This window comes from Danio rerio, chromosome 3, assembly GCF_049306965.1.
Source record: "Danio rerio strain Tuebingen ecotype United States chromosome 3, GRCz12tu, whole genome shotgun sequence".
Classification (NCBI taxonomy): Eukaryota; Metazoa; Chordata; class Actinopteri; order Cypriniformes; family Danionidae; genus Danio; species Danio rerio.
Window position 1 is genome coordinate 28,995,169 of NC_133178.1, and position 23,860 is coordinate 29,019,028.

Sequence of the window (23,860 nt, forward strand, 5' to 3'; positions counted from 1 at the left end):
ACTGTTCCTTAAAGTTGCATAGCCGTCCTTCCCTTACCCTGTTTCATTCCAAGACCTTTTATCTTCATATATTCACTAGGGATGGGCGATGTGGACTTAGATTACGATATTTTGTGGTATTTACTGAGAAAACTGTCCATGACGATAATTTGCATTTATTAACTGTGAGACAAAAAAGTCCTGAATCGAAAGAGAGCACTGTTTTGTGTTCATTTTTTTTTATTTTTTTGTTGTAAGCACAAGTATATTTATAATGTAAGGCTGATACACGTAACTTCATCACTAAAAAATAAAATAATGTTGTTGATGCTTTGAAGTGGTAAAAGTATGTCATTAAATCTTTTTGCTTGTAAAACGACAAAACTATTTTAAATGTGCTAACACTTGCATTTTTAATACGTTTTTTCTTTGTAGGCTGTTTTATTTATGTTTTGTCGCATTGTACACCCTTGATCAAACCAGTTTCAGAGTGTAGAGGCAGATTGTACCCTAAAATTATTTGTAAATTAACAGTAGTGCCAATATTTTGTGATATTTTTCATTTATTTATACTGTTGAATTGCATTATGGGAGCTTAATCTTAAGTATAACAACTTTTGATGTTGAAAAGTTTGAAAAAGTGACTTTTAATGGCATTTTAATTGTTTTAAGTGATATATTGTCTGGGTTGATGTTGGAACTTACAGTGCAAAAACCTGGCAACAAACTCACAGGGCTTATTTCAATGAAGGTTATTTTTTATACAATATCTTGTTTCAAACTAGTAAAATATCAATAAATTCACTTTGTTAAACTGCAGTGTTAAATAATAAAAGTCAACAGAGCAGAGATCCTGTAAGGTCCTGTAATGTTATTTATAATTATAAATAAACAGAAAACACCTGTGAATCACAAAATATGGAAATGGTTAATTAACTGATATTTTAAAAATGTTGTGTTATGTTGCAGGTTTTATCATTACTCTCACAGGAAGAATTTTATATTATTAAATCGCAAACGTTAAGATACCGCCCATCCCTAATATTCACCCTCTACTGATCTTTCTTTCGGATCTGGCAGTAGGAGTTTCTGCCCACCCAGAAACCAGGCATGAGCCTATCAGTGATGCTGGTTGTAAACTGATGAACCAGTCGGACCTCCTTGGAGCCGTTCTCTCCCTCTTGCACTAGGAAGAACTTGATGATGCCTGCTGGCTGGTCGGCGTAGACGCCGATGACTGGGCTGAGTGGAGCCTGGATTTCTACGTTCACTCCGTTGTGCCAGACGTGGTAGCAGGACCCGGCCCAGCCCACACCCCACGACAGGTCATTCTCTCCCAGACCACATGGGCCATCCTTAGCCTTCCGGCCTGCATTTTCACAGGCTACCCCGATCACCACCCAGCCATCGCAATCCACTTCCCAGTACCCACGACTGCCCAGAATGCCCTCCTTACACAGCACCTGGAGAAAAGGGAAAACATCAGCCATTATTATTCACCATCATGTCTTGTTAAAGGAACACTCAACTTTTTTGAAAATAGCAAAATCCCCCTAGAGTTTAACATTGACTTTTACAATTTCTCCATTCAGGCAATATCCGGGTCTGATGGGAGCGCATTTAGCTTAGCTTAGCATAAATCATTGAATTGGATTAGACCATTAGCATCTCACTCAAAATGACCAAAGATAGACAGAGAATGAATGAAGTATACCTGTGGTGAATGTTCATATCTCTCTGGCCTGTCCAGAACAGGACACACTTCCTCTGACTTGCGCGACACTTTGGTTCCCCCTTCTGAGAGCCACAACATTTTCTGAGCAGTTCTGTCATCAAGAGAGATGTTCATCCAGTCTAAGGCAGAATAAAGTCACATTTTAGAAGATTAACAAATAAACCTGTCATACAGAACTATATAGAAAGGAAGTGTTGACATACACTTCATCAGCTCAGCTCTAGTGTTGGGCTCAGGGATGTTAGGTTCATATGGTGGTGTTTTTGCTGTGATAAAAGACAGAAGATAAAGAGCAAGAGTTCATTATATTGCATTCAATGGTTTCATAATCCAGTTTAAATGGCAGCTGTCTAATTGAGGCCCAGGCATACTCTGGTTTCCATTGTAGTCTGATCTTCACCGATTAGCACTATTAAGATGGAGAGGTCATTGTAATGATCACACATGCAAACAGTGTATTAGCTATTTTAATCTGTCTGTCTTCTTATAAGAATCTGTCTTGTCTATTATAAGAACGGTGAACCGCCTCAACTCTCCAAGTTGATGAGGTGGGTCTAAAAAAGCACTTAGCTTTGTTAAATGAAAGGTATGACACCTGCAGTGATTTGATGATTGGTGATAGAAATAGTAACATGAGTAGTTTAATTATATAAAATTAAGATAAAATGTTGAACATGATTACTTTAAATGAAAATATGAGGTATATAATTATGACAAAAAGTAAAGATATTGTAAAAACATTTTGAAAAGTTAATTATGACTCAAAATTAAGACAAGTTTTATATTTAAAAGAATAGTTCACCCAAAACTGAAAATTTAGGTATCATTTACCCAACCTTCATTGAGACAAAGCTTGACACTTTTTTTTCTCTGTTGAACACTATATAAGATATTTTGACAAATGTTGGAAACCCGTAACCATTGATTTTCCTACAATAATACTTACAGTTTTCTAACATTTTTACAAAATATCTTATTTTGTGTTTAACAGAAAAAGGAAGTTCATAAAGATTTGCAACCACTTGAATGTGAATAGATTTACATTTAGTACAGATTTATTGTCTTGGGTGAACTATCCCTTTAACATGGGAATATGTCACTTAAAAAATATGAAAATATATGGAAGACCAATAGGGCCAAAAATATTTGAACAAAACGCATGAAAAAAATGGTGCCATCTCACACAGTTTGACAATGTCATGCAGCATCCAATCAAATTGCTGTATTTGAGACCTTATTTGAAACTTTACTGTCATATTAATTTGTATATAAATAAACATATGCAAATATCAGATGCTGTATTGGCTTTCACAAAAATAAACTCACCAAAACAAGATCAAACTGTGGATGTCTAAACATACTAGATTATTTTCTTCAAAAATGCTGCTTTAAACAGTCAAAATGTACCCAAACTAAAGAAATGCATAAAAAATAGCCATGCTTATATCACATATGTACATATCTACATGTACTAAATGAAAATGTTGTAAAAATGCTAGCTCAACACAGTCAAACTGCAAATCTATGGATACTAAAGAAGTATGTAAACCAAAATGGCCACCTTAGAATAGTTAAACTGTGAAATGACTAAAACAGCTTTAAAAAGATGTGCTTTACTAAACTTTACAACTTTACTAAAGAAGTATTTTGGCACCTCAACACAGTCAAAATCTGCAAAACTATGTGGGCTAAAGTATAATTAAAAATTAGCACCGTAACACAGTCAGAGATAGCAAAACTACATTTAATAAAAAATGGCAGTTTAAAAATGGCTGCCTCAACATTGCCAAACGAATAAATGTACGCATATTAAAAAACATGACATAAAATGGCCAACACAGTCACATTGGTCAAACTGTGTAAATCTGCATGTCCCTCAGTAAACATACAAAATGGCCACCTCAAACTGTGTGAATCTATGGATACTACAGAAGTCAAGCCTATCTGTTAATCTCTGTGTAGCCCACTGAAAAAAAAAAACATAAGAAGAAATGGCCTCCTTACGTTGTTTATCTTACAGCTAAACTGCATGTATTAACATACTTTAGAAACAATCAAAATGGCTGCCTCAGCATGATAAAACAATTTAAACCTATGTAGGCCTACTAAAGAACACATTTAAAATCACTCAATGTTGTTCAACAGAGCATGCTAAAACGATCAGATTTCATGTTTAATTTGAAACTTTTGGCCCTAATGGCCTTCCATAATACAATGCATATTCATAATATACAAAATGCTGGAGTATCACCACTAGCAAAGAGGCTAATGCTACTTAGCCAAGCAGAAAGACTTTTGGGCTGGGAATCACTTTGCAGGTGCAGTTTGTAGTGAATTTAACAAGGCAATAGAGGGCGCTGTGGTTAACAGTTGAAAATAATTAGCTCACAAATACCTGCAGATTTTGCTTCTGTTTTTGTCCCTTTTCTTCCTGTAGGAGTAAATAAAAAACATTGTTTAACATCAGAGGTAGTTTAGCAATTACACTGACGCTACGCAAGCATTCTAGAGTCTTCCATTTCCTTACAGTGCTTTTTTGATCCCTCTTCCTTACCTTTGGTGTGCAATGTATCACCCTGTGGTATGCCACTCATCTACCCCCACTGTTGTTAGCCCTGAATCATATAGTTTACCCATGCCTGTCAGGGTTTAGGTTACATCTACGAAGCATGCTAGGCCTAAACTTACATTCATCAGGGACACACATCATAGGCTCTGACAGCAGTTTCTAAGAATATATTTTTTGTTTCTGCTGCTCTTCATTTCCATGGTGTTAGTGGCGTTGGCATGTTTATGTGCAGCTCTGGGTTTAACACATTTCTCTCTGCTGTTGACTTTTACAAGCACCTTCTGAGAAAACTACGCAAGGTCCTTTGGCATCAGAGCATTTTTCGCCTGCCTTTTTTAACTGCGGACATTAGTGTTAGTTGCTCCCTTGGGTTATAATGAGGCTTAGTGGCATTAAGGGCAAAATGTTAGTCGGTTTAAGTGTTAATTGGAGGCTAAGGGGGAAAAGGTCATTGTAACAATGAAATACTCAACTAGACTTCCACATAATGTGCTGAAAATCTGAGTGTTTAATACTTGAGGTTAAAATTAAAAGGTTTTATTTAATATCTTATTTTGCATAAAAAAGATGTGTTGTTCGACATTGTTTAATGTTTTTCAGACAAAATATTTTTAATGCAGTTTTACTGTAAAATACATTATATGTTAGAATCTTTGGAAAAAATCAAAGGGTTTTTTGTTTAACTGCATTGATATAAGTTTAAAGCTAAAAGTTAACACCCTATATAGTGTCAGTTAATATCAGTTAATATTTATTTTTAATTAATCTTACAATATTAAATATGTTTTAATCTTATTTTGAAAGGGAATTAAAGATAATTAAATTAAATCTGTTAGTAATTCATATCAAGTCATTTCTAAGAAAGCCTGAGATTATGATATAAATGGTTTGTATTTTAGGCTTTGTTTTGATTGGCTGCATGGCTTGGGCAGTGGGAGGAGTCAGAGGTGGCTGGGTTTCGTGACAGTGTGCTCCACTAAGTGATTGTGTCAGCTGTGTTCTGGTGCAAGCAGGACAGGCGTTTGTGTCCACCTGTTCAAGACCTCCAACACCGTTTGTGAACTTGCTGACAATAACCGAGAACAGATTGTTCAGTATTACCTTCATCATCGTCATCAGTATGATCTTTAATCAGCGTTTAACTCTCCATGGGCCGTTTATTTGATTTGTTGTACATCTCAGGGCTGCCTTTATCAAAGACATATGCGTTACATTCTTAACTGGCATCCATTGTCTACACCAGTGGTTCTCAATTCCGGTCCTTTGGCCCGCCGCCCTGTACATTTTGTATGAGTTCTTTACTTAAAACATCATTATAAATGAGATCTAAAAACTAATCTTTGTGTGTCAAATAAGACATACAAATACAAAATGTGCAAGGCAGGGGGGCCCAAGGACCGGAACTGAGAACCACTGGTCTACACCTTTCCATCGAACCTTTCAATTGCACAAAATGGTTCCTTTCAGAACTGTTAGTAATTTTATTTTGATGGTATTCCATGGACATTTAGTTGACTGTTAAGTAACTTTCCTGTACAGGTCTGCAGCAGAATAATTTTAGTGAAGGATTTTGACATCATCTAGACTGCTGAGAACAGTGCATATAGGTGAATATAAATATGTGATAAAGATAGCAATGCAGGTGTTTGAACTGTCGCTGAACAATTAAGCGTTCAAACCAAACTTTGAAGGCTTTTGAAATGTATAGGATCTATTCACCAGAACTAAATGTTTCTATCAGGCTATTTTCCTAGTTGCATTTGCTAGAAACTAAGCCAAGCCTATAGTAAGCCAGCCCATAGTGACATTAAGTTTGGTATTCAACAAAAACAACATCAACTCAGGAATGCTATGATGGAACTGTATGTTTTTTGTGATAGCAGAGATTGAACATAAAAATTATAAGTTATGAGATGAAAAGAGCAAATACTATGCAAGAGCAAAAAATAAGGCTATACACATCATCAAAGCTGAGAAAAGAATACAGTGGGGAAAATGACAGTAACATTAGCTTTCTGTATGTTTTGGAACACCACATTCTAGACCTGTGAAATATGATTGTGTGTATTACATATATTGTATGAACAAAAGAAATGGTCTTCCATTTCCTATTATGGTCTGTTCTCTCAATTATATTGTGGTGTTGCAAAATACATTGTTTATTGTTTCAACATTTTGGCACCTTAGAATTACAAGGTCTATCTGATATTTCTGTCAAAACTGAGTTATTCTTATTAATTGACAACTTATTTACATTATGGGATTTTTTTTTAGAAGTTGTTTATATTTTAAGACGTTTTATTTAAAAAACAACTGTTACATACTGTTTGCCATGGAATGCAAAAACTTTTAAAGTTCTTTATCTCAAAATCATTCAGAACACAGATAGAACCTTATAATTCCAAGGTGACAATTCATATAAGTGCAATATTACGTACAATAGTAGCCTATGTTTACATTTTGTTTATTTGATTTAGCAATATGTTTTATTTATATTTACTTTTTATTTATATATATATATATATATATATATATATATATATATATATATATATATATATATATATATATATATATATATATATATATATAATATTTATTTTATGTTCCTACAGTTTTAATCAAACACAGCCCTGTAGCTCTAAATCAAGTGAAAATTGTGATCACATATGAATGAGTAAATGTAAAGTATACACTTTAAAAGAAAAAAAATAAAAAGTTCTTAACATGTAGTCAATATTTTAACTATTACTTGGTTAAATTTCCAGAAATTGTACCATATCCTGATATGTTAGGGATAAAGTACACCCATGACGTTTTTACTCGCACAACAAAGCCAGACAGGTTTACCGGCAGTCTAATGCAAAGCGGAAGTTTCCAGATGAGCCTGTGTTAGGACAACATAACTTGCTTGGAATGTCACTACTGACCAATCAGAATAGAATATTCCAGACAGCTGTGTAATAAATATTGTTATCAAGATTTGAGATGTCTTATATTGTGATATGCTATTTTTGTCGTATCCCCCAGCCCTACTGCATTGCTCAATTGACAAATCATATCATCACTGGTGGTGATGTGCTTGATTACACTTAGTTGCAAAGATTAGATTAGACACGGGTGCAAAAGCCCCTGTTGTTGGCCTGATAGTTTGAAATTACTTCACACAAATTCTGTCCTTGATTTTATGTATTAGTTTGACCAGGCAGAGAGTCACCGCGAGCATCTGAGAGGCTGAAGGTAAAGCCAAACTAGTCCATCCTGGTTATTATAATCTTACTTTCATCTTGATTTGGAGACTGGAGCCTTGATATACAAACTCCCACATTTTTCATAGGATCAAATAACAAACTACAAGCAAACAAATTAGAAAAACCAACACTTAAACATAAGCATAATAAGAATATGATGAAAATTATCAATTAATTTGAAGTGTAATTTAATGTTTTAATTATGTATTGCATGGGCTTACATGGTGAAGGTTGGCTTCAAACACTACAGATAGATAGCCATCAGAGGCAGATTCAAATGTTACGGCTTTTTTATTTTTCGGCACCCTTAGCATTGACCATGCACGAGCACCTCATATTAATGTAATCCTACCAGTTCTTCCAGCTCTAAGTGAATTGACGGTTATGGCATGGAACTAATACCAACAAGGATGCTGAAGACCGCAGCATCATCCATACATCTCTTGAGATGAAGATACTAAGGTTTATATGCACAGCTTACATTAACTGGCCTTGGTTACACCCATCTCCCTATATGTCAGACCCACCTGGGTCACGGCACCAATAAAACTTCTCTTAGTGTATTTGCCACCACTCTGTGATGTTTTTACCAAAATCATCATTAGTCAACTATGAAGTGTGATTCACACAAGTGAGTAAGCTTGACAAACCACCTGTAGAAACACATTTTCTCTCTCTCTCTCAAAAAAAAAAACCCTTCCCCTTGCTTACTCTAGCACTAAATTCTCTGAGCACGAACATCTCCGCGGTAAAATTAACACTTCTTGTGTGTATTGTCTTCTCTCGTTAAATCGCTGAATTCCTCCTCAATTATACATTACCTTGGACAAAAGCGTCTTCTAAATGTAAAACATAAATGTAAAGGAACTATGGGTGCTAGTTCCATTGAAGCAAAGATTTCAGCATTTCAGAGACTGAACCCTTTAGGATCAACCATCAGAGTGTGTATAAGGAGTAAGCTTTACTCCAGATTATTTTATGCCATCAAGAAATTATGAGATACAAGCGAAACAAATCCAGGTTCTTGAAAAATGGCAATTCTGTCATGAATCTTTCTTAATGTCAAGCACATGCAGTGAAACCTTAGATATAATCCGGGTACACATATACTGTACATTCCATCACTTGCTTTGCACATCTAGAGGAATGGATGGCAGAGGAACGAAGGGAACAGAGGTGGTAAAGGGATCAGGGCTAGAGATTAGCAACTGCTGCTGACAGGTCACTCCATCAGTCATGGGCTGGTTCAGCCTCTCCCTTATAGGGGCTGGTATGGAGAGAGTCGGGAAGAACGAGAGGGAGGCGTCCAGTTTAACAGACAGCATACTGTGTTATACTATATCCTATATACTATATCCATATCCAAAATAAAACCAGTCATTTGTGTAATTTTAAAAATATTGACAAAGCGCTCTTGATTTTGGTTAAAATCTTTAAAATAATTTTCATTTTAGTTTTAGCAATTTGTTGCCGTTTTTTTTTTTTTTTTCATTTTAATGTCCTTCATTTAGTCCCAGACTTTTCTCACTTTTATTGTGCATTGCAATATTGTCACATGATGCAGGTCACACACTGGATGCAAAACACTGCACAGCACCTAAACGGAGTTTACACTTTTACCAGGCTCCATAAATAATTTTTTTTCTGATTTCCATCTGGTTGATGTGATATATTTTCCAACACAACTCGTGTGAGTGCAAGCATCCAAGCAGAAATTCACAGTGTGCAAAACACAGAGAAATGTAAACGCTCAGCCTCTCCGATAGCATCTGACTGCAGTCTTTATGATGCAAGCTGATAATGCATATCTCAGAGATGCAATGTCAGATACAATGCACTCAATGGAGTTAGGTATGGGCTGGTATAAGATTCTGATGGTATGATAACCTTGGATAAAAATATGGATTTCCAATTTAAAACATTATCTTTGGATATCTTTTCTGCTGGAGATACTGTTGTCCTAAAAAAATGTAAATAAAAAATTGTACACATACCGTAGAAACAAAATAGCAGACAATTTTGGAAATTTTTAAAACGTTGACTTTTCCAAACCGTGGTAAACCTTGATTACAGTTATTATTCCATGCATAAATGGAACTAGTGATGTCACTGTGAGGGGTAGGGTTAAGTGAGTCCTTAAAAAGTTTTGCATGCAGCTCAGATTGCACTGAATCGAGTTTGCAACCAGACCCCTCTCAACCATGTAAAGACAGAAATTACTTGCCATCATGCAAATCACATGAATAAGGCTGTTTTGTTTGTTTAATAAAAGAGAGTGTAGACATGTTTTGGAAAGGAATCTTAAATGATTTCTCTTATGATTTCGCGCACATAGATCTATAGAAAATAAATTAAATAGCTATGCTTTTGTTTCCCAGTACAGGGTTGTGGCTTGAAGGTCAACTGCCGCATAAAATATATGCCAGATTAACTAGCAGTTTATTCCACTGTAGTGATCGGAAATTAGGAACTAAGGCGAAGGATAAGGAGTTAGCGAGGCCATGTCCACACTAATACCTTTTTACTTGCAGTACTAATACACATATTTTACTTTCCGTTTTGGCCTTCTGTACACACTGAGATGCCCCTTTTAGCAAACAATTTTTGAACTGTGAAAAGGGAGGCTTTCGAAAACAATGACGCCTTTTAGTCATTGCAGTGATTGTGACCAATTCAGCTAACATGTGGGACGGCATTGTTAAGCAGATGTTTTGAATGCTGTCTGTTTGGACAGTTTTATTAAAGATTAAGTTTATTAAAGACAGTTTTATTAAAGAACTATTTTTAGCGGCAAAAGCAGATGACAGTTTGCCTTGACGTTTCAAAGAGACAGAAAGTAAATAAACGCCAGACAGATATAACGTCGGTAATAGACTGATTTCACCTGGCCTCCATTTTTAAAGCGAAATCGAGGCTGTGGTGGGAAGAAACCCAGAAGTTTTGCCTGAGTCACACAGGAACGTTGTGTACCTGGCTGTATATCTTATCAGCGAAGAGAACGTGACACAAATGTATAATTTCTCCACCTTCTGAGTGACCCAAAGGTCTGTTCTGAACTGATCGTGAAAATAAAAAGTGATATCGAACCTCATTTTCAGCTAAGTTAAGGGAAATGGCACTAGTTAGCTATAACACTTTCTTTCCCAAACACACATTTTAGATGCCATTAATTAAACTCAAGTTAATGAATCGATTCTTCCACTTTATTAGACTTGCCATGTTACTGAATTTCGGTACTGAAATGTAAATTTCCCACTAACATTTAAGCACTGTTGAGCACATTCTCAAACAGCGCTGATTTTCCATAGTATTCACCAGTGCTCAACAGAAATGACTGTGATTGGCCGTAAAGGTCACCAGTTCACTGCACTTCACCACTGTTTATCGAGTGCAAACAGACGAGTGTTCTGCTGATGAATCAACTGATCTTTGCGGGTTTAAAACACACTAGTGGCCCTGTATCTGTGTTTGCACTTAGTAAAGAGCGGTGAACTGACGACCTTCATGGCCAATCACAGTCATTTCTCTTGAGCACAGGTGAATACTGTGCCAAATCAGAGGTGTTTAAGAACGTGCTAAGTGGCTCTTTATGTTAGTGGGAAATGGACGTTTTTTTTTTTATTTCAGTACCTGGACAACACTATTACAGACAACACGAGAGTGTGCTACAGAGAACTGCATTGTTTTATTGCTCACCGGGTTACATAGGCTGAAGCAGGGAAATGTACCCACGGTGTTTATCTGGTGCCTGAACTAAATCCTGTGAGAACACTAAAGCGTATTACTATTAAAGAGATTGTTATGTTGTTTGATGCCTCATAGGCTTTTAATTGTTTAAATTAAACTTAACAGAATGATATTAAAGGGATGTTTACACCACATCTGCACTTTAAAATCCTGACAACAGCTGGAGGTTTGTAGTTCACAGCATGTTATTGTAATGTTTACAGTGCTGATCCTATACTTCCTTCCCACTGCAGCCTCGCTTTCGTGTTTTTAAATGGCGGCTACCTGAAATAAGTGTATATCATCTAATGTTTGTGTGCATATGTAATACATAAACGAAAGCATTCTCAGTCATTTTATGTGGATGATGGAAATAGTTGAAATGATAATGTGGACATGAAGAGTTTTAGACGAATACGTCATTTTTAAATGTATCCGGTTTATTGTGTATCCTAGACTTTGTGTGAACTATTCTTTTAACGGGGAGGAGTTGTCGTTGGTGGGAGAGGGACCCCATCTTAATATAATGTTAAGGGAAACAACCACTTGAGCATGAACTCAACTGTCCCATCCCTTTAACTTCCAACAAATGTCCACAAAATGGCATCCTATAAACAGGAACAACCTTGTAGTGTTGAGTAACTCTGAACTTCACCTCTTTTTAGCATCAGTAGCTATGCCGATGACCTCGGGCTCTTTACTAGGCTTTGGTGTCTTTTGCTGGTGATGACAGTGCAGAAAGCAGGTTGTTTGTGTTGGACACGTCTGTAGCCTGCCTTGCCAGCCTCCGCGCCGCTGGTATGGTTCATATCTGCTGGTTGGATCAAGGAGACGCTATGTATGATGATTTGAGAGGGAAGGCGATGGATATGATCCCACGGCCCCCCAGAGTGTTGAAAACCTCCCGCTGAGTGTCGGCCCTCTGTTGATTGCTTACTTGAAACGGGCCCGATGGAAAATAACACGAACAGACAGATGCACAAATAGAGGATTCATGTCGGTAAAGGGAGATTTCAGAGGTGTGACCCAGTGCAGTCCCGGGAAAGACACTCTACCCGCTCAAATTAGAGATGTTCTGGGGTATTAGTTAGATCAGGTCTCTCTTAATATTGATTGAGCTGCTTTCCACGCTGAGAATTACGCAGGGGTACGGTCTAATCTTGCCAGATACTGCCATGCCATGTAAATCAGACCCAACTTGGCTAAAAAACAAAAGGGATAAATAAGGAAAGGACAGAGCTGTGGAAATGAGTTACTGTGGAGGGTTTTACACTTCATTGCCTCTGTAAGCAGGAAGGCGGCATGTCATCATTTATAAGCTAATAGGAAAGCAGTAGGAGCTTCTTTTAATAGGGTACAAGGTCCTATCAAGGTGAAATGCATAAAAGAAAAACAGTTATATTATATTATATTATATTATATTATATTATATTATATTATATTATATTATATTATATTATATTATATTATATTATATTATATTATATTATATTATATATTTCTCTTTCCAAAAATTCTACTATATTTTATTATATTTATTATATTATATTAAATGTATTATATTGTATTATATTATATTATTTTATATTATATTATATTTATTATATTAAATTATATTATATTACATTAATTATATATCTTTTTTAACAAGCAACAACTGTCCATTTCTCATTGTATGTGTTTTTAACATATTGTAATGGGGTATAGCTGAACAACTAAACTGTGTTTTTATATTATCTTAATTTTTTATTTATTATTAATATTATTATTATTTTATTTTTTAACATATATTTATTATTATTAAGTCATGTCTTGCTGACCTCCTGGCCAGGTCGCCCTTGTAAATGAGATCTTGATCTCAATGGGTTTTTTTATCTGGTTAAATAAAGAAACAAATATTATATTATATTATATTATATTATATTATATTATATTATATTATATTATATTATATAGCTTTTATGTATGTGGTGTAAAATTATGGAACAGTCTAGAACAGAGTCTCAAACATTGTCAGGATATTAATCAATTCAAAAAGTTGTATAAATATATGTAATAAAAAAAACATGACGAAAAGTGGTTATTGAAAAAGAAAAAAATGATAAGGGTATTATGACATTTTTCATCAATGCTCTTTGCAATACAATTTATTTTTGGGTCTATGTTATAAAATGTAAATGTACAAAAGGAATCAAACATATAATATGTCAAAGATGCCAAAAGGATCAAATATGTCTCTTGCAAAGCTCATATGTCTCAAGTAAAAAGAAGAAATAAATAAAAGTAGAAATAATTTGAAGTAATAGACGAATAATGTGTGTGGTAATGTGTTGGGAAAATAATAAGCTTGTGCTTCATCCCGCTCTATTTCAACCATGTTGAAATTTATTTTTTGTTAAAGAATTTATATATATATATTCCTAATTATATTATTTTAATTATGTTATACTATTTACTTGGAAACATTATAATTACCATTACCAATGTCAGAACATTGTACAGTATAAAAAACTCCAAAGTTGAATTTTGTTAAAGAATATATATATATATATATATATATATATATATATATATATATATATATATATATATATATATATATATATATATATATTCCTAATTATATTATTTTAATTATGTTATACTATTTACTTGGAAACATTATAATTACCATTACCAATGTCAGAACATTGTACAGTATAAAAAACTCCAAAGTTGAGTATTACAAATAATACTTAAAAAATAGATATAAATTAAATTAAACATCAAATTAAATTCAAAAATACAAAAAAAAAAAAAATGAAGTAAAATGAGTCTGAGAGAGAGAGCAAGAGCTATCGTAAACCAGAGAGACAGCGAGAGAGAGTTGTTGAAATGACAGATGTGTGTGATGTGTTAAAGTAGAAGGGTGACAGAGTCACGCAAGTATATTAACACCTGAAAGAACATTCATCTGATGAATGCGCATCAGTTCACTTCTATGTCAGTCTCAGTCTAATATTGAATTTCCAAACAGTGCAGTGATTTACTGAAGTATATTTAAAAAGATTTACAATTATTAAAGTACATTAACAGGATATACTGTAGGTTGTGAAGATCCTTAAATATTTGCATTAACAAGAGGGTGTGTACAAGGCCGAGTATGCGCATCCTTCCTTGTATCTTCCTCTAATTTTCTGCAAAAAGTTTGAGTATAGCAGCTGCTAAACTCTTTGTGTCTGTAAAGACTATTATTGTTTTGCTGTGAGATGTTAAGCTGGAGAGTATCAGTATGACAGTAATGCCCAAGGTGCCCCTTTCCTCATGCGGTTGCTCTGAGTAGATGCTGCTGTTCGCACAAACTGTCAGAATAACCCTCAATCAAGTCAGCTTTGTGGTGACACTTTTAGTTCTGCTACTGTCACCAGCACTGTAAATACTGCAGGTCTGAGGCATGTAGACTGGGTGTGTTTGAAGTGTCTAAAAGATGTCTGCTTGCATCAGCAGGTGCAAACCATAATCTGAGATGAATTATTATTGCTGGGTTTACGACGTTGTTCTCACGGCCACTTAGCTGTCTAAATAGGGACATTCAATATCAGATGTTTTTTTTTTTTTTTTTCTCAGATGCAGTAATAAATCCTAAAAGGATTTATCCTAACCCTGATCCTAACTCACACCATAACACTAACATATTTTTTTTTTTACCTTAATTAAAAAATTTAATTAATTAAAGTAATTAATATCCTTTTCAAACAAATAATAGCAACAATAGTAATAATAATAATATTAATAATAACAATAACAACAAGAACAACAATAATAAAAAATAAATAATAATTATTATAACAACAACAACAACAACAACAACAATAATAATAATAATAATAATAATAATAATTATTATTATTATTATTATTATTATTTAAAACTAAAATTTAACACATTAGGACAATGCCAAAGGAATTTGTTTTGGAAAGTTATACCATACCTAATTTACACAACTGTTCCCTAAATAACTTAAAAAATGTAATAAACAAACAAATAAATAAATAAACAAACAAATAAATAAATAAGTAAATAAATAAATAAATAAATAAATAAATAAATAAATAAATAGTCATTATTTATTTTTCACCTCGCCATTTATACAACTTGCATTAATAATTATATACTTACATTCAAAATCAATGTAAAGGTTAGGAGACTAACCATACTAAAAAATGAATAAATATCAATATAAAGTAAATCAATAAATATATAATGTCAGTTTTAACTTTGCATTTATATAACTTTGAATTGAAATCACTACAGTACTATACTATAACCAGATATATAGGCAATAAATGAATAAATAAATGTTTGAAATAAATAATTAAAAGCAGTTGTTACATTACATATTTAGCTTATTTCATAATCAATATAAATAGTTCTGTTGATTTTTTCAAGTATTACATTTTTGCAGTATTTATGTACATATTTGTACTTATTTATTTTATTATATATATTTTTAATTGATCTTTTTATCACCTTCCATATATATCTACAATACGTGAACATTTATGCACACCAAATGTACCCTCTATAAGGTAATGTACAAATATACTTATTTATTGATTTACTACTTACTACTTACTACTTACTATTGATTTACTACTACTATTTATCAGATTACTACTAATAAACTGCTACACTTATTGTGCCACATTATTATTAAAAATATAAAGCAACATTAAACGACACCTGAAAGGTTAGAGTTGAATCATAAAAAAAAGTTACAGTGATATATCAGTTGAGTCTGGCCCGATAAAAGAATATTTTTCATATAATATATAATTGAAAGAGGTGAGGCAATGAGAGCAGCTCTTACCTGCTTTCTTTGCTTCAGGCATGATTCCGTTGGTGCTTGGGCTACTAATGGGCATTGCTGGTGTGGATGAGTGTCTTTCGACTCTGAGCCTCTTCGTCTCTCACTTCTCTTCTTATTCAGCCTGAAAAAGGGGGAGGAAAAGAAACTGCCTATGAGGAGGGGAAAAAGCGGTCTGTAGGTGGTCGATGTGCTGAACACGAGGGCCATCCTGTCACCTAAACCAAATGTAGCTCATGCGAACCAAGAGATGTGTTGTTAAAAGCAGAGCAGGAAACACATGCATACACACTGATATCAGCCTACACATCTGTTTTTCAAGAACAATATACAAAAATCCTTTCATCAAAATGTAATGGAAAAACAAATAATGTAAGATATTGTTTTTTCAAAATTAGATCAAATAATAATTGTACAGAACCAAAATCTAAAAAAATTTCAAATCAAGACAAATTTACAGGAAAAACTAAATATGAAAAATTTATCTGAACATTCTTAAATCAAGATACATTTGCTTGAGAAGCAAGTGACCAAAAATATATTTTCAAAGAAGTAAAAATGTGTTTGTGTTCTGAGTTTATGCTTAAAATAAATAAATAAATAAATAAATAAATAAATAAATAAATAAATAAATAAATAAATAAATAAATAAATTAATTAATTAATTAATTAATTAATTAATAAAAAACAATAAATAAAAAAAAAATAAATAAATAAATAAAATTCTGCACTGGTGGGAGGTGTGCATTATTGCCGTAGTGTGCCACCAGTGATGATATGAATCCATATCGCACTGCTACAAGTGATGTTGCATTTATACAACATTTTGATGACATAAATGTGTATATAAAAAAGAAAATCAAACACGGAGAGTCTAAAAATTCTTTTGTAAGAGGAATTACTTTTTTCCATCATTCATTCACATCTGCAGTTGACGTCAGAACAACAGAAACCATTACTACATCCCACACATCACTTTAGAGCTAGTCTTTAAATTATTTTCTATAGCGTCATGTCTAAAAGGATGACAAAACAGGTAATCTTGCTCACATTTTAAGATTATGAGGCTGAGTGGCATGAAATGCCATCAGTCTAGAGACATATCCCAGTATTTTTCTGTTGTAATTGGGATATCTCAACAATTAGCCCCGAAAAAGCCAAAGCAAAGTAAACTCTATAAATACAGAACACCAACATACAAAAGAAAGCGATCGATTTAGATTGTCACTTACCAGTTTTATAATAATTTGATCAGCTGTGGATTGAAATTACACTGGGTTTTTCCTCCTCTAAGGGCTTATTATGTGTTCTCTGTCGCCATCTTTTGGCGGAGCGTCAACTGTCTTTGATTGCTTCGTATGACAGGCTAATGGACGCAGACACGCTGTCTCTCCGAAATTATAAATATTTAAAATAGGCACTATCCTTATAAATAAACGACATAGTTCCAATCTAAACAACGACATTCTGAACTAAAAGCCTCAAAAGTACATGATGTTGTCCGACAGCTACAATATTTGTCAAACTGTAGTGGGTTTATTGATCTGCTGTCACTCTGTGTGGGCGGAGTAATACAAAAGGGTGAGGAGGCTGTATGAGTGCTGATATTGCAGAATATCAAATGGCTGTCAACTAATCAGTTTCGAGAACCACACATTTTATTTTAAATTTGAATTCTTCATGTAAATACATTTTAAATTAACTTTACGTCATTTAAGTTATTTACAAGTGATTTCAACTTAAAAAAATTTAAACTGACATTAAACGTCAAGCTGAATCTTTTACTGCTTATACTATATATATATATATATATATATATATATATATATATATATATATATATATATATATATATATATATATATATATATATATATATATATATATATATATATATATATATATATAGTATAAGCAGTAAAAGATTCAGCTTGACGTTTAATGTCAGTATATAAAGTAATATAAAGTAATTTCTCTTTACGTCAAAAAATATTCTTCTATTGCTTAAAAAAGTTAAGTTTAAATAATTTATGTACTTTCATTAGTTAAATTAACATAACAAATCAAAGTAAGTGATCATTTATTTTTTACAGTGTAAAAAATAAGTAAATAATTGACACAGATTAATAAAGTGCTAAATAGCAGAACACTGACTTAAGGCAATTATTATAAAATGTCAAGAAAGAATAGACTCGATAGAAAACAAAGAATAGTCTATCTGACCCCAGAGTTCAGCGGGGCGTCTGACATTATGCTCACATTACAGTCACATCTGAAGGGCATCTTCACACGCAACCGCAGCGTTTTCAGCTCCCTCATCTTTTATGTTGAGGGAAATATTATGTATCCACAGCAACTTTGATAACACAGAGGTATCAGAACATTTTGGACTTGATAATGGGCCAGGATGGTGTCGCAGAGCACCAAAGATTTAAACTAATCTAACGTCTAAAACAAACAATGTAGCAATAAGGATCAAAATGGCCGATTATGACTCCTGGTTTATGTCAGATTTCATGAAGCCTCCAAAAGTGATAACATTATTAGTTGCTTAATGAAACAAAACGATCTGAAAATCGACAAACGCTCACTAATCTGAGCTAAATCCATCAAATTGTTTTCCAGCGCATTATCACTTAGTAATGAGAGACATTTCTTCATCTCACTCCTAAATCACATGATGATTGTTTAATGCTTCGAAAGCAGACTGCGGCTTATGTCGGTTTCTGCCCTGTCTTCATTGTTGATGAATGAGGCAGGTGTATTTGTCATTCTCTTCACACTCTTCATCTTAGCACCTCTCTTCTCTCTTTAACATCATAATAAGAAACCGTTTCCTTTCCAGCGTTTCATTAACTTCCTCTTTGAGGGCCTGTAAGGTAGTTGAGGGAATTTTAATAGGCTTCAACTGCATGCTATGTTTAGCGAAAATACATTATCTGAATGTATAGGGCGTTTTAAGAGACACACTAAAATAGCAGCAGTGGAATGACAATGATTTATAGGTTAACTTGCTCAGAATTGAGCAACGTTTGTGTGTCCTGTTCTGCATAAATCAGAGGTAACTGAGCAATTTAAATTTATGTTGCTCATTTCTATGCATTTCATGTATTAAGCTCATTATGTTTATACTGATATATGGTAAATATAAGTATGATGAAAATAGTAAAATATGCAAATTTTAAGATTCAAAGGGCTATGTGATGTGTATAAAAATGTAAAAAATTAAAGAGTAAGGCCATCCTTGATTTATTATGTTATGAAAGTTTGTAAACTGTGAAAAAGAAAGAAAGAAAGAAAGAAAGAAAAAAGAAAGAAAAAAGAAAGAAAAAAGAAAGAAAGAAAATCTATTAATGTATTGTAGTCTGAAGCTCTTGATTTATGGGTTTTTCATATATTTATGCTTTCGAATTGACTTATAGGACCTTAGTCTCTGCTCCATCATATTTTGAAATTCAAAAATGTAACTGCAGTTTCATTTAATCAACATTTTAGACATTTGGAATAATATACTATTTTAAAAGCATGCTTGCACATTTTTACAAATCTTTCTAAATGTAATTTCTAACTGCATGGAATGAAATTCCCTAAGTATATTGGGCAACTGAATCACAGTGTGTCACTCTTGTATGTGTGCAAGTGTGAGGTTTCTTCTACAGTTCACTTAATGGTCAACTGTTTTGTCAATATAAGGTTTCTATATAAGGATACAGAGCCTCTTATATTATATTCACCTAAATATATTCCAACAAATCTAAAGGGATTGTTCACCCAAAAATGAAATTTTACTTGCATTTACTCACCGTTAAGTTGATCACAAAAGAAGATATTTTAAAGAATGTTAGAAACCGGTAACCACTGACATCCACAATAGAAAGAAACACATGATATGACACCAGAAAAATAAGAGGTGTACCTGAAAAATGAGATGTGTGTAGGGGGGAAAAAATGACATACTGCATGACACACATGCTTTGTGACAAGTGAAGTGTGAGTAAATGATGACATAATTTTCAGTTTTGGGTAAACTATAACCTTTTAATAATACATTTCGTAGTGATCACTTGATCACTGTAAATGAGAGAAAAAAAAAAAACTAAATAAGAAACACGAGACCTCACTAAACCTTTGCACTAAACACAAAGCTCAGAATCACAGTGGTATCTCTGGCTGGTGAACTTTAGCAGATAGTGACACCGCTGGTCATTGACAGGATGCAAGATTTATAGTTGACTTTAAGTCATGTGATTCTTCTCGTGGACACATTGGAACTGGTTTGTGTTTTATTTAAAAGATTTATATTAGCAGAAGTTTAGTGAGTTACATGCTCATTGGTTTATGTGCATTTTATTAAACAAACTCAACTTAAAAAACAATTATTATTATTTTTTTTACTTTGTTGAAGGGTTTAGTAACCTCCAAAATAATTAATGATGAATTTTGTCATCATGTTCTCACTCTCTTCTTATTCCTATAAGTTATCATTTTAGTTTAGGTCATAATTCATGGTATTAACAAACCATTATCTAACACTGCTAGCTTAATAAACTGCTTATTAGCTGTTTATCAGTTCATCAGGTAGAAGTTGGATTTCTTGGGTGGGATTAGGGATGTGGAATAAGATCATACTTTATACTTTAATATCCTAATAATATGCAGGTAATAGGTTAAGTTAATAGCATGAATTATGACCTAAACTAAAGTGTTAACCATTTATTCAGCCTGGTAACACAAAAGAAAATATTTTAACCAAATCTCGGACATTTGTGTCCCTTCATTGATAACCTGTATCCCTAAATAAATAAATAAATATCCCTAAATAGCCATATCTATTAAATGGTTTAATACAAGTCTTTTAAAGAGACAAAATGATTTTATTTAAGGCTTTCATTTAGGCTTTTATTAATGTCTACTATCTTATTTATTCACATATAAAATACCTTATCAATGCAATGAATGTTTGTACCTGCAGAAGATAAATATTGGAGCAAAAGTATGGAACTATTGTCGATTTTAAAAATAGTTTTAGGTTTATTAGACAAACTGTGTACAATTTGTCCTCCTTTCTGTGGCATAACTCACAAAAATAAACCGCATCAGCTCTGATTATTAAAGCAAATGTTCTGAAACAATTTGTTTAGAATGTAAAGAGACCAAGTCTCATCTGAGAACTTTGATTACATTGCACAATTTATAATATGGACTTTTTGTATCTCTTCACAAACATATATGCATCAGTTTTGAGCAAATTCAGTGGATAGACAGGAATATTTCTGATTTGATTACAAATATCGGTAACACTTTACAATGACAGTACATAAACAATGATGTGTTAATATGTAAAATAAACATTACTTTATAATGATCTAATGATGAGATAATAGATGCACAAGAGTCACATGAGCTCATGTGTGAATAACGGCATACCTTAATTACTTGTTAGTACATGATTGTTTGTTAATTAATGTATCAATTACCACATTAGTTTATGCTAAATTTTACCATCATAAACTCATGATATGTTTGAGTATAGTTATATCATGACTTTACTTAGAGGGGTACATCATCATTAAAACCACTCATGAACTCTTTATGCACATCCGTCTAGGGCATTTACACTTAATAACAATAACAATTCTGTCAATGTCAACATCAGTGTTGCCAACTTAGCAACTTTGTTGCAATTTTTGCAACAAATTTAGCAATTTTTAACATTCACTTGGCTACTTTTAGCAATTTTTAAAAAGTGACTCAACAGGGCAGTGGCTGCAGGCTTCAGTCAGTATAGAGTAAATTGCTAGCTCAGATTGTTTTCCATAGCTGTTAGATTACTGATATTTGTTACCATGTATATTTGTTAGCAATTTAGGTAGCAATAAATTCCAGTGCTATAATTGTTGTCACTTTTACAAAAGTGTTAATTTCACAGGTCAAAAAGAGTAAGTACACAAGCTGTGATTGTTTAAAGGAATGTAACTGTTCATTATCAGTGTTATATATTTAAAAATTAAAAATCAAAAAGTGTTTGTAATACTTTTACAAAGAGTCAACTCTATTTTTCTTACGCATTTAAATGGACATATTTAAAAAAAATGTTTTTGCTGAGATGGCCAGACAATTTGAGAAAACATGAATTATTTTGTATTCTACATGAAGAGTTGAGTTGCGATTACGCAATGACGTCATCACGCAAAGTAATATGTTAATAAGAACCTATTTATTGTCTATCTGGATGTAATGTTTTAATATAACATGATACACCGCAACTCAGACAAAAAGCATAGAATCACCAAGAGGCAACACTCTGTTGCTATTTGGGAAACAGCCACTAGATGGCACAGCCACAACAGCATACCAACAGCATATTATAAGTTTGTAAAATAAACTATTAAAAGTCCTGATGATTGTGTTAGTAAGTGCTGTATTGTCGTCTTTCAGGTTGCATCTCAGCTTTAATGATATGACAGGCTTAAGCTTTTCAGATACTACATGATAACGTAACTGATATGCAAATTAGTGTGTGACATCATCTGGCAACATTTAGCTACTTTTCGGGCAGGCTTTAGCTACTTTACATTGAAAATAGTTGGCAACACTGGTCAACATCATCAGTTTAAACACAGGAGTTGATGAGTAGTTAAGGATGAGTTAATGGGGATGTGCCCCTTCAAGTAAAGTCATGACATAGTTATACATTAACAGCTCATGAGTTCATGTTGGTTACATTTAGCTTAAACTTAAATACATTAATTAACAACATGTACTAACAAGTAGTTAAGATTTTAATTAAGTTGTTATTCACACACAAACTGTTGTGACTCATGTTGTAGTTAAAGTTAGTTTACAATTAATGCATAAATGAACTCATCTTTAATTCATAATAAAGTAATGTTTCGTTTACATATTAATAGATCATTATTCATGTACTGTTACTGTAAAGTGTTATCCACATATCTTCATTTGAGTTTCCAAGAAGAGATGTGTTCTTTGGTGTACTGGAAGCAGAACTAGTTTAGCTTGACGACAAAATTGCTTTTGTTATTCTCTTATTTGGCTTTCAATGTCTTTCTGTGTTCAGAGAAACACAGTGCGGCATGTGAAGAGCGAAAGAGTGTGCAAGAAAGAAATGTCTTTACTGTGATCCTCACACCACTGTTCTGTCTCAGTTTCAACCATGTGCTTCTTGGCATCCACACATTCATCAGGGATGTGATGATAGTTCTTCAATGAATGGGATCTATTTGTAGAGAAATTTACAGGTTACCCAATACAGACAGTTTAAAGAGGGATAAATGCCTGAGGTTTACAGATAATGTTAACTTCCCTTTAGTTTAACAGAGCTATAGCAGAAGAAACAAATCAATGTCTTCTGCAGCATGGTCTCTTGACCTGGTACATTTTAGCCTACCAGAGTGCAGTTTACAGTAGCCTGTACGCACAAAGGTGCCAGAGATTGTCATACCAGCAGATCTTTTTACTTCCATACGACTTTGAAATTCATTCAAGAGCTCTTCTCTTTGCTTTACAGTTTAACCCTGACTTTATCTTTGGCCTGGACAGAAAGAGACTGACAGTGATTAATTAAGGTCATCACTTGGTAGATATCCTGCTCCGTAGGACTACAAAATCTTTCAGAGAACATAGGTGGGTGGTTGTTGTTAAGGGTTTAGAGGAACACGATAGAGTGCTGTCTGCACTGAGCCTTGTAAGATCCAGATTTACCACATACTGCCACCCTTACTCATGAACAGACC

At 33.4% G+C, this 23,860-nt stretch overlaps 1 protein-coding gene across 1 annotated transcript; it reads right to left on the reverse strand.

The window, feature by feature from the left end:
* Window positions 1–13: 13 nt before the first annotated feature.
* zgc:195001 lies at window positions 14–16,189 on the reverse strand. The gene is given in 5 exon segments (NM_001128737.1): window positions 14–1,442; window positions 1,694–1,833; window positions 1,918–1,980; window positions 4,110–4,145; window positions 16,110–16,189. Coding segments are annotated over 5 exon segments (705 nt in total). The 5' UTR covers window positions 16,165–16,189; the 3' UTR covers window positions 14–1,031.
* Window positions 16,190–23,860: the final 7,671 nt, after the last annotated feature.